The 10,447-nt window shown below is 32.2% G+C and overlaps 1 protein-coding gene across 5 annotated transcripts in view; it reads left to right on the top strand.

Annotated features, from left to right (window-relative positions):
• Nucleotides 1-68: 68 nt before the first annotated feature.
• The window catches only part of LOC148623038 (cilia- and flagella-associated protein 46-like), a 78,507-nt gene continuing 68,128 nt past the window's right edge, over nucleotides 69-10,447 (top strand). For all 5 annotated transcript variants that reach the window (XM_088573504.1, XM_088573503.1, XM_088573502.1 and 2 more), the window contains exons 1-8: nucleotides 69-203; nucleotides 3,600-3,733; nucleotides 4,463-4,594; nucleotides 5,210-5,274; nucleotides 5,944-6,108; nucleotides 6,415-6,538; nucleotides 7,265-7,359; nucleotides 7,737-7,907. In XM_088573504.1, the coding sequence (XP_088429630.1) occupies nucleotides 155-203; nucleotides 3,600-3,733; nucleotides 4,463-4,594; nucleotides 5,210-5,274; nucleotides 5,944-6,108; nucleotides 6,415-6,538; nucleotides 7,265-7,359; nucleotides 7,737-7,907 (935 nt within the window). In that variant the 5' untranslated portion in view covers nucleotides 69-154. The remainder of the gene's footprint in view (nucleotides 204-3,599; nucleotides 3,734-4,462; nucleotides 4,595-5,209; nucleotides 5,275-5,943; nucleotides 6,109-6,414; nucleotides 6,539-7,264; nucleotides 7,360-7,736; nucleotides 7,908-10,447) is intronic.

Here is a 10,447-nt window from a genome sequence, read left to right as displayed (position 1 = left end):
TTTGTCGATAAAACGTTTAATGAGTACACCAATTGGGTCCGACCAAAGAATTATTTTAGCGTAGACCGATTTACAGAAGTTGTCAAACAACATGGCGTCGTCTGATTAAGTTGAAATGCGAAAACAGTGAAGTTACACTTTTAAACTAGCCATTATGGATACAAGTATTCGAACTCTGCTTTCAGCGGCCCAGAAACATGCTGGTAAATTATATATATATATATATATAATTTTCAAACCTTCCTATACGTTTACACATCTTCCCTGTATCAATTTGATCCGATGGAGCAGTGTAGCGAATAGAATCGTTACATTCTGAGACGTTTGTATAATATTGATTTGTTGTGACAAGCATAATTAATTTGAGCCTCTATCCTTCATAATAACATCTAAATGAACTGTCCCGTACTACCATACATTGTGTACTAAGTTACAGCCCTAGATTAATCCTAGTACGAGGAGGAATGACCCGGCAAGTGAAAGCTATATTTTTATATAGCCTAGGTGGTCGAGTGGTGTAGGGCGCTGGACTTTGTGCAGGTGGTGTTGCCATAGATGTCACAGCGGTACGAGTCCCAAGGAGGGAACGACCAAAAATTTGTATCACAAATTTGACAGTTCTAACATGCCGTATTAAGTTACTGTAATTCCCTTGCAATTAAAGTTTCATATGATGTTTACAAAATGCTGTTTTTTTTTATTGACAACATATTTTTCCAATGTGGTGGACGAGTTTTTCAACAAACAGTCGGCATTTCAATGTGAACATATTGTGCTCCTCTATTTGCTGACCTATTTCTACACTCTTATGAGGCTGACTTTATAGCTGATCTGATCCAAAAGAAAGAATATTGTTTAGCTAGGCTCAGTTTCTGCTATATAGATGATGTATTATCTTTAAACAATCTTAATTTTGGGGATTTTATCTGTTGCATCTACCCCAAAGAACTTGAGATAAAGGATACTACAGACACTGTGAAGTCAGCCTCATATCTTGACCTACACTTTGATGGTAAGGGAAAACTTTTGACCAAACTTTACGACAAATGTGATGACTTTTCATCCAGAATCGTCAACTTTCCTTTCATCTGTGGCAACATCCCTTCAGTACCTGCATATGGAGTGTTCATATCATAACTCATATATTATGCCAGAGCTTGCCGAAACTACGCAGACTTTTTGTATTGCACTAGACTTCTAACAAGTAGGCTTCTGGGACTGGGTTATGTTGGTACAAGACTGAAGTCATCACTACATAAGTTTTATGGTCTCCATCATGAACTTGTGGATCATTACGGTGTAATTCCATCAGGGCCATGAAAACTGATTTGTTCAACGTATCATAGTTTTCCTTTCCTCCTTCGTCTACTCCAGACTTGACTTTTTATGAGCAACTTGGCGTATGTTTATAGAAAAGCAGAGGACACTTATCCTTCAGGTACACCTAGTCCATGCTCCCAGTTTTTATTGGAGCGCCGAGTTGCTCATTTGCTTTTGTTACTTTGTATGTATTATTTTAGTTACTTTATGTTTTTTGTTTTGTATATCTGTTTTCCATGTCTGGTCTTTGTCCCTGTATTACATTCTTTTGATCACCACTAGAACCTTGGTTCCCTTGATTACTCTTTCACTTCAGTCCGATTGGTCTTTTTTATGGTCTTGATTATCCTTGCAGATCTTGCACAACAGCTCCTTTCGGGGACTGTGTGAGTAGATGTCTATTAGTAGTTGGAGGTAGCTGATCTCAGCCTTCAGGATCTCAGTCTGAGTATGTCCTACTAGCAGCTGGGCTGCTCTGTTGATGCTCCGGCCTACTCCCAGACCTCTCGTGAGTCAGAGAGCATTTCCCCACTCTATTTCGGAGTATGTCAATGTGTAGAGTTCAGTCATAATGGTCATGTTAAATACAAGTGAGGATTTACAAAGGAGACAATATATAAAACAATATAGAGTTCAACATGCATGAGAGTTGTCCTGTTGATAATGACACTGATTGAAGATTGAAGATTGGTGGATGGTTTTATTTCATGGAATATCAGTGCATAGTAAATTCCAAACTTCATTTTTATTTTTACAGAGAGATTCTAATTGCTAAGTGTTGTCTCCCATGACAAAATCACAAGGCTGAAACATACACAATACATACATTTTGTACACTGTGTACTAATGTACATGTTGCGAGTTTGTTTTTTTATGACTGGAATATAATCAAATTTTCCTTAATTCTGCTGGAAAATTATGTGTCTGCCACCATTCTGTTCCTTTATAATAAGTGCTGTCCAAACTCTTGTCACACATTATTTCACTTAAATTAAATAAGGTAAATCATGTAACATTTTCATAACTTTTTGTAATGAATATAGTATCAGCATACACTGAAATGAATCTGAATATATACTATATCAATATCCAATGTACATATATACAAAATAATTTAGACAATAATTTAAGGCAATAACTGACAAAATTAAAGGAATTTTTCCCCACTCCTTGTTTATTTACAGTGTATATTGGCTGTCTATATTGTATATAAAATAATTTGTACATGTAAGTCAGTGTATATCCTCAAAATAAATGCAGGGCACTTTGATGTAAAACTAGGAATTCCATCAACATTATATTTGTAGGTTGGAGACATACATGTACAGCTCAATATTATGATAAGGATGAAGAATAAAAAAAAATAGCATATCAAACACAAAAACAACTGTAAATTCAATTTTTCTTGCTCCAATTTTTTTTGTATTTTAGTTATTTGACTATTTATGCTATTAAGTGAACAATTTCTTGTTTACAAAGATACAAATAGTGTATTTCCATAATTCCAGATGGTGCACCTCTTTTACCATCTATTTCTTTCAAAAACAATTATTGGCAAAAATTACAGTTACAAATAATATTCTTGTTATAGTTGGTATTTGCTCAGACTTACATTGTGTATCTTTTTTTTCTGTTGTTTGGTATTCCCCTGTTGGACCATGATTGTAATAATGAAGTACTTTAAACTATTGAACTTCGTTTCTACACAAAATAGATTAATTATACTGATTCTTCTTGTGACATCCCAGAGAATCAATGGCAAAGATGATTAATATTTTTTTATTGAATAAGTTGAAAAGTCTGATAATGGCAATACTGGAAAATAGGGTAACAACAAAATTACCAAACGCTAATCCGATCCATAATCAAGTGAAGTCCAAATTAACTCTGACAAAATAGATATTACACCACCAGAGCAGCAGGTACGCAATGGTCCAGACTTGGTACAAGTATTTCAATACATGCAGGTTTTACAGCATGCAAAACCACCCTCTTCCATTGTGGTGTGAATATACCAGTGGTGCTGAAATAGCCTTCGCATGCTATAGTGTCATAATCGATAAATCAGTGGTTACAATGTACATCAGCTCGAAGAATAATTTACAAAAAGCAATTAAAAAATATAGACATGATCATTTTAATATCTTTTTATCTATGAACCATACCTGTGTTAATGAAAAGAACACCTCACTCTAAAATAGATAAAATCTTATCTAAATTTTTAAGTTGTATTCATTTTCTATTCACTGAGTATATATCATAAATATGGTTTTTGACAGGAAAGGAGAAGAATCAACCACTCCACAAAGCCTACAGTTTATTAAGGAATGTAGCTGAGAGCAAACCAGCTATAGATGCCCCAGAATCATTTGGCCCAGATTTGTATGTAATATGTGCAGAAACAGCATTTCAGGTAATTCACAAAACAAGTCACAAGGTACTAAGTATGATAGATTTAAGGTATACATTAATAGGTACTTCTTCAAAACTACATGTGTACCATACAATGAAATTTAAAGGTCTTTGGACATTTTACAAACATTAGCAGGCATGAGGAAATATGTTGTAAGAGGGTGTTTTTTGCATTGGTTTCTGTTTAGTTATAAACTTTGCTCCATAATGTTGATATTAATCAATATATTTTGTTTAAAATTGTTGGTAATATGCCTTTTTACACATCAAATCAATTAAAAATCCTTTATGAAAAAAAGTATGACTAGAAGGTTTTAAAACTGTCTAATGAAATTTTTGACAAATTTACTATAAGACCATCCATAATGTTGAATAATTTTAGTCTTAGTATCTCATTATTACTTTGTTTTTCTCCAAATGTTCAGATAAAAACCTTTAAACTACTCATTCTTAATATGTATTGTCACATTTAGTGATTAAGCTAAGTGGTAGTTTAATAAGTGAATTTTACTAATTAGGATTTATCAAATGTAGATTTTTAAAGGGTCAACCACAGCATGTGTAGATATCACAACAGTTGAAATGGTCATGACATAAAAAGGTACCTGTCAGATCATGGTCATCTGCATCACTCATTTTGTTTTATTAATTATTATGTAAAATTCTGTATTTTGAGGAATGGTAAAAATGCATGTTCTTTTTTTTTAATGCATTTTTCTTCTGTTTGTAGAATGGATTGACAGATATGGCAAAGGAATGTCTGAAGATGTACTTTATGAAGCCTCCACCAGGAAATCAGTTTTTATGTAGGGCTTACCTATGTCAAGCACAGCTGCTGGCACCTAAGGAGGCTAATGATCCAGTAATTTTATTTTTGCCTAAAATCACGAGCTAATCTTTGCTTTTGCTATAATTAAAATTTACTACTCATAAGTACATATATGTATATCCATACAGCATTGCAATTTTTGCTTTGATCTTTGTGACCTTAGAGTGTGAAAGATTCTATTTATTCTTTTCATTAAAGTGATAGATATTGAACTTAATTATTATCACAAAAATGTCTCTATCCCATACATCATTTAAAAAGTACCTAACATATTTTAAGAGCTTAACAAGTTAATTTTATGTAGCCATTTGCCAGTTGTTGTCATGAGAAACTTTTTGTGTATTACTATTAGTAGATGAAATATATGACAGTGAAGTTTAGAAAAGTTAATTGCATATATATTTACTTATTAACACCCTGAGATAGATCCCTGCAAAATGGATAAATGTCTTACAATGGTAAACATGTATGTGTAAGCCCAAAGGTTGAAAATTGTAAATGGAGTTAAAGAGCAATGTTGCCATATAAGGTATCATTATTTGCTGTTTAAATTTAAGGAGATTAAACACAACTGAAAGGGTCCATGGACATGTATAGCTGTGTCTTTGATGTGATGCCTGTTTTAATTTAATATTTTTTGTTTTACAGGAACAGTTAGATAAGGCAGTTGTGTACCTAATCAAAGCTATAAACTTTGCTAAAAATAATGGCAGGTATGAGTGCTGAAATTACAAAAATTATGAAGAGTTTTGAACAAATATTTAAAATGAATCAACCATTATGTATCTAAAACCTTGCATTCACTACAGAAAATAAAGGTGCATTGTAACAACAAATTTACCAAACATTGATCTGATCCATAATCAAAGTCCAGTCTAGATTAAATCTGACATAATAGATATTACACCACCGGAGTAGCTGATACCACAATGAACTTGGTACAGGCATTTCAAACAAAATTGTGTGTTAAATCTACGCTTCACAGGGTGCCAAACCTCCCTCTTTCATTGCGGTGTTAATATATCAGTGGTAATTAAATAAACATTTGCATGTGTAGTGTCATAATCGGTAAATCAGTGGTCACATCTGCACAAAGAATAATTTACAAAAAGCAATCATTACTCATTGTTTGAAGAAACAGAGTATTTTTGAACCAAGGACTGATATTAGAAAAATAATTTGATAGGAGACCCTTTCAGATGCATTTCCTTATACCCCTGATTGAGGAGTCTGTTCAAAGATAAATAAAATAGACATTTTACGAAGATCTGTCTAGTTTTCTGACCATATGTGTTTATACACAATTAAGTATTTGAATTTCCCATGATTATGTTCATAATCAATATTGAATATACCTGCACATATCATGTTATTTATTTTAGGTATCATTTCCTGGTATACAATGCTTCTGTGATATATTGGCAGTTCTGCAGACCTTTCCTAAAGCCAAAGTATCGACAGTACCTAGCTCACAGTCTACATCAAGTTGTTAAAGCTCTTGATGATATTGATGATCAGGATTTTGAATGGCGAGCACAGCTAATGATGTATTATCTCATTTCTAATTTTACAAATTTATCATGTACAACAAGAATAATTTATATGATAAATGTTATTCAAATATATATCTTACAGATGCTTCTTTTGTTTAATTCAAAATTACATATTAAATTCTTCCTAATATTTTAAAATTTATATTGAACAAAAATCTGATGCTGATGGAAGAAGTACTTTTTCCTTATTACATTAAAAAGAATGATATCATGCATCTCATTTTTAAAGAGTTTTAAACTTCTACTAGAGAAGATTACTTAAATGATATCATGTGTACATTTTTCATTATTTAATTCCAGAGCTCTCATTGAATGCCATCTTGATGCAGGGAAGAAGACTGATGCCACAGGAATAGCTGGCCCTGCAGCTTCATTTATCAAACAGAATGTTCCTCAACTGTACAAGCAAGTTTTTGGATTAATTGTAAGGCCTACATTTTTTTTCTCATTAATAGTTACTTGCTATTAATATTTATTTTTAATCCACACTTTTTTCCCAACTGAATAAGTTTTGTAACATTTGATTATAGATCACTTACAAAATACATATAGTAGCAAATGGTAGTAAAAATACAGTGAAAATTTTGAATAAAGCGAATTCATTTGTGGATGTCAAAGTTAGATTAAGGCATTATTAACATTCTGTCATCTATTAAATCAAACATTCCTTATTAGAATCAGTTCTTGCAGTGAAATTTATTTTTTCTGTTTGCCTATTGCCAAACCAAACTTCATCATTACAGAGGTGTTTACTTTTACATGTTTCCTGAAGTTTTTATGAATTTCGACTCCAAATTAAGCTCTACAGATTTAGATCTCTCCATAGTACCTATGTTGAAATATCACAAAATTCAAGACTTTACAAATCATTTTCATCAAATACAGTAACAATACAGATTATCATACATTAGCATAAACAAATCTGTCTTTGCTTATCTCTTTATTTCAGAGCCCTGAATTTAAATATGGCATTTTCACCTTAGAATTAATGCAATTAATGAATAGATTGAATGCTTTAAAATTGTTTTATACAACTTGTCTTTTAGTTAATGTTTTTCTATGTTGCTGATGCATGTAATCCCACTGTAATGTTAAAATCTGTTTTATTTAGTAAGTTAATTTTTTTTGTAATCATTGCTCTGAATTGTAGGTAAGGAATCAGTTGTTAGAGCCAGCAAAGTTACATAAAGATGTGAAGAATTCACCAGAGTTGGCTGTATATTATAAGATACTTAAGTTAAAAGTGTAAGTAGAGAATGATTTATTTAAAACTATTGTTGTTGAGGAATGCCATCTTGTATCCATCCTAGTAGGTTTTTTATGAAAGATGATTTAGAATAATCAAAAGTAAATAAATGTCGTCATTCTGCAATGAGATATGTTTTATTGATTTCATTTGTATCTTTGGTGACAAGGCACAAATATTAATCTGACTAAAGCTGAAGATGGTTTGGTCTTATTATTTGGTCAAGGTTGATAAACTATTCCAAATGTACAAAGTAGCCTAATTATTTCACTGATGATGTACTTTTTAAATGGGGAGAAAAGCATATTTTATTCAGCCAATTTAGCTCAGATTAGCAGATTAGATAGAATTTATATATTCTCTGTCTTTTTTTAAGGGCAAACGACGTAAGTGAACCAAGAGATTATTACAGTGAGATACAACACTTACTTAATCAGATGGGTGTCCCACAGACTGTCAATCAAAACAGGTCAAAATCTAGGGCATCACGTCCACCAACTACTACTAGTCCAGCTGGTCGTAACCAAGAAGACCAAGAAAAAGAGAGGTATGGATTAGGACTATCTCCCTATGAAGTGTTATGAAATATTGAACAAATAAAAGCATACATATATGAAGTCAAACTTGCATCTTTTCACTTAGAATAGTTTTTCCTGCACTTCATTTTATCAGATATCAGTTCTGCTTACTACTTATAATGTGAAAACAATAGTTGGAAAGAAATGAATATGGTGCTAAAATATGTTAACAAAACTAAGTTCATATTCTGGTGAAAAATAGTTGGAAAAATATTGAACATGTGACTTGAAATGTCTGGTTTGAAGAATAATACAGCCTAATCAAGTGAGTTAAAACAGATATTCATGTAGTGCTTATTTCAAAGAACTTCAGGGTGATATTTTGTACATTTATGGAACAATGAATTTGTTCATATTGTGAATACTGGCATTAAAATACCGTATTTCAGATATTTGAAATTAATCTGACTGTATAAAGCTAAAGAGAGGGTTTTTTTTATCAATTAAGTCCTAGTCTGTCATGACTGTGTCTACATGAAATTACTTTCTAATATTTGTTTAAGATTTCCAGGCTGCACATGGAAAATTTACCAGGGTCCTTGGCGTCATCACTTGGCATCCGTTGTCATTGTCTGTCGTCGTTAACATTTTTTCAAAATTCTTCTCCTCTGAACCTACATGACCAATTGGAACCAAATTGGTGTGAATGTTCCTTGGGGTATCCTGCATAGAACTGATGTGGGGATTTTTGATCTGTCGAAAAATTTGGCCGCTGTTACTAAAACATAGGGGTCAGACATTAGTTTTTTTGCATATATCTCCAAAACCGTTAGGTTTAGCCAAATTCTGACGGGGTTATAATGTTTAGCATGATTAGATATATCTGTGGTCTTAATTTTCATTTTAATCTGTTAAGCCATGTTGGAGTTTTTTTTCAACGTTTTATCGCTATTTTTAATGTTATTTCTTTCAAAAATCTTCTCCTCTTACACTACTTGACCATTGGAAACCAAACTTGGTATGATTGTTCCTATGGGTATCCTGCATAGAACTGAAATAGGGTTTTTTGATTCGTAGAAAAACATGGCCACCATTACTAAAAATAGAACAAAGGGGTCAGACAGTAGTTTTTCGCATATATATCCAAAACAGTTAGTTTTAGCAAAATTATTTCAATTACTGATAAGGCCTCAAAAGTCTTGAGGGATCAAAGTTGTCAGGGAATCCTTGTAAGAGTTGTTGCCCTTGAACGATGAAAAAGGACGTTTTTATTGTGGTTTTTTTTTTTACAGTTTTCAGCCAATATCTTGAAAACTATAATAGATAGAAAGAAACTCAGTTGCTGAATTTAAGTTTTCAAACAATATTTGAAAAGTATAATAGATAGAAAGTAACTTTCAATTGCTGAAATGATGCTTATGATAGTCCTACCAAAGTCGTCTTGAGTAAAAATTGTTGGACAACTCCTTGTTCAATTAATTGCCCTTGAAATACAAACTTTAACCAGGTGAGCGATTCAGGCTCCTGGGAGCCTCTTGTTAGTGTACGTCCTACTTAAAACAAATTATAAGAGCTGAAAATTGGCACTATAAATATAATTGAAGTGAACTTAAAAAATGTGGGGTTCATTTTCAATTAGGAGTTCTAAAGTGAATGATAAACAAATATTTAGTTGTGTGGTATTATAGATTGTCAGCATCTTCTATGGGCCAGCATGAGTCTCGTAAAGATGCTTTTAAATCGTCGTAAGTAATATTGTGCTTTGTTCTAATGTATGAAGCACTGCACGTTTGAAGAGCATAACTATAAAATAGAAATAATTTTACAGTAATTTTTATTTAGAAAATAGTACATAATTCTTTGAAGTAAATTAAGAACTTAATTTTATTTTGGTATTATTTTTTAATGTACATTTCGATAAAAGTGGTTCAAACAACTGTGTGGCAAGTTTAAGGTAAACTACAAAACAATCATTATTTAAAGATGTCTGTTTTTGTAAATCCTTTATAATATGATAATTTTTTACAGTTAAAACATTTTTTTGTTCACTGTTTCCATTTAAAACATACCACAGTTCACTCACCAATTAATTTGTCCATCACATTGTCAGCATTTTACTGCTGAAATTGATTGTAATGAATGTTTTGTTGATGCACATGTTTATAAGCTGATATCCTTATCGTTTATGATATAATTTAGGAAAATTTGAGGGAGTGTATCTTTTAATATAAATCAAGTCTATTAATATCAGAATTAAATATATATTACAAGGATATGATGACTTCCCCTAAATTTTTATTTGTTCCCACTTCCCACCACTGAAATCAGACTCATGCCGCTGCGAAATCTGTGGCAGTACACCCTGCACTAACCACGTGGCCAGCTAGGGTCACACCGCTGTGACATCTGTGGCAATACACCCTGCAATAACCATGTGGCCAGCTAGGGTCAACCACGTGGCAAGCTAGGGTATATGTATGTATATACATTGTGTTTACATTTATGAATACTTTTGCTTTAACAGGAGTACTATTTTAAACATATTTTACAGTTCTTATCAATAATTTAT

The sequence above is a fragment of the Perna viridis genome, chromosome 3, assembly GCF_037379345.1.
Source record: "Perna viridis isolate PV_CMFRI_1.1 ecotype Kerala chromosome 3, ASM3737934v1, whole genome shotgun sequence".
Lineage (NCBI taxonomy): Eukaryota > Metazoa > Mollusca > Bivalvia > Mytilida > Mytilidae > Perna > Perna viridis.
Note: the sequence above shows the minus strand (reverse complement) of the source record. Positions and strands in the feature narration are given on the sequence as shown.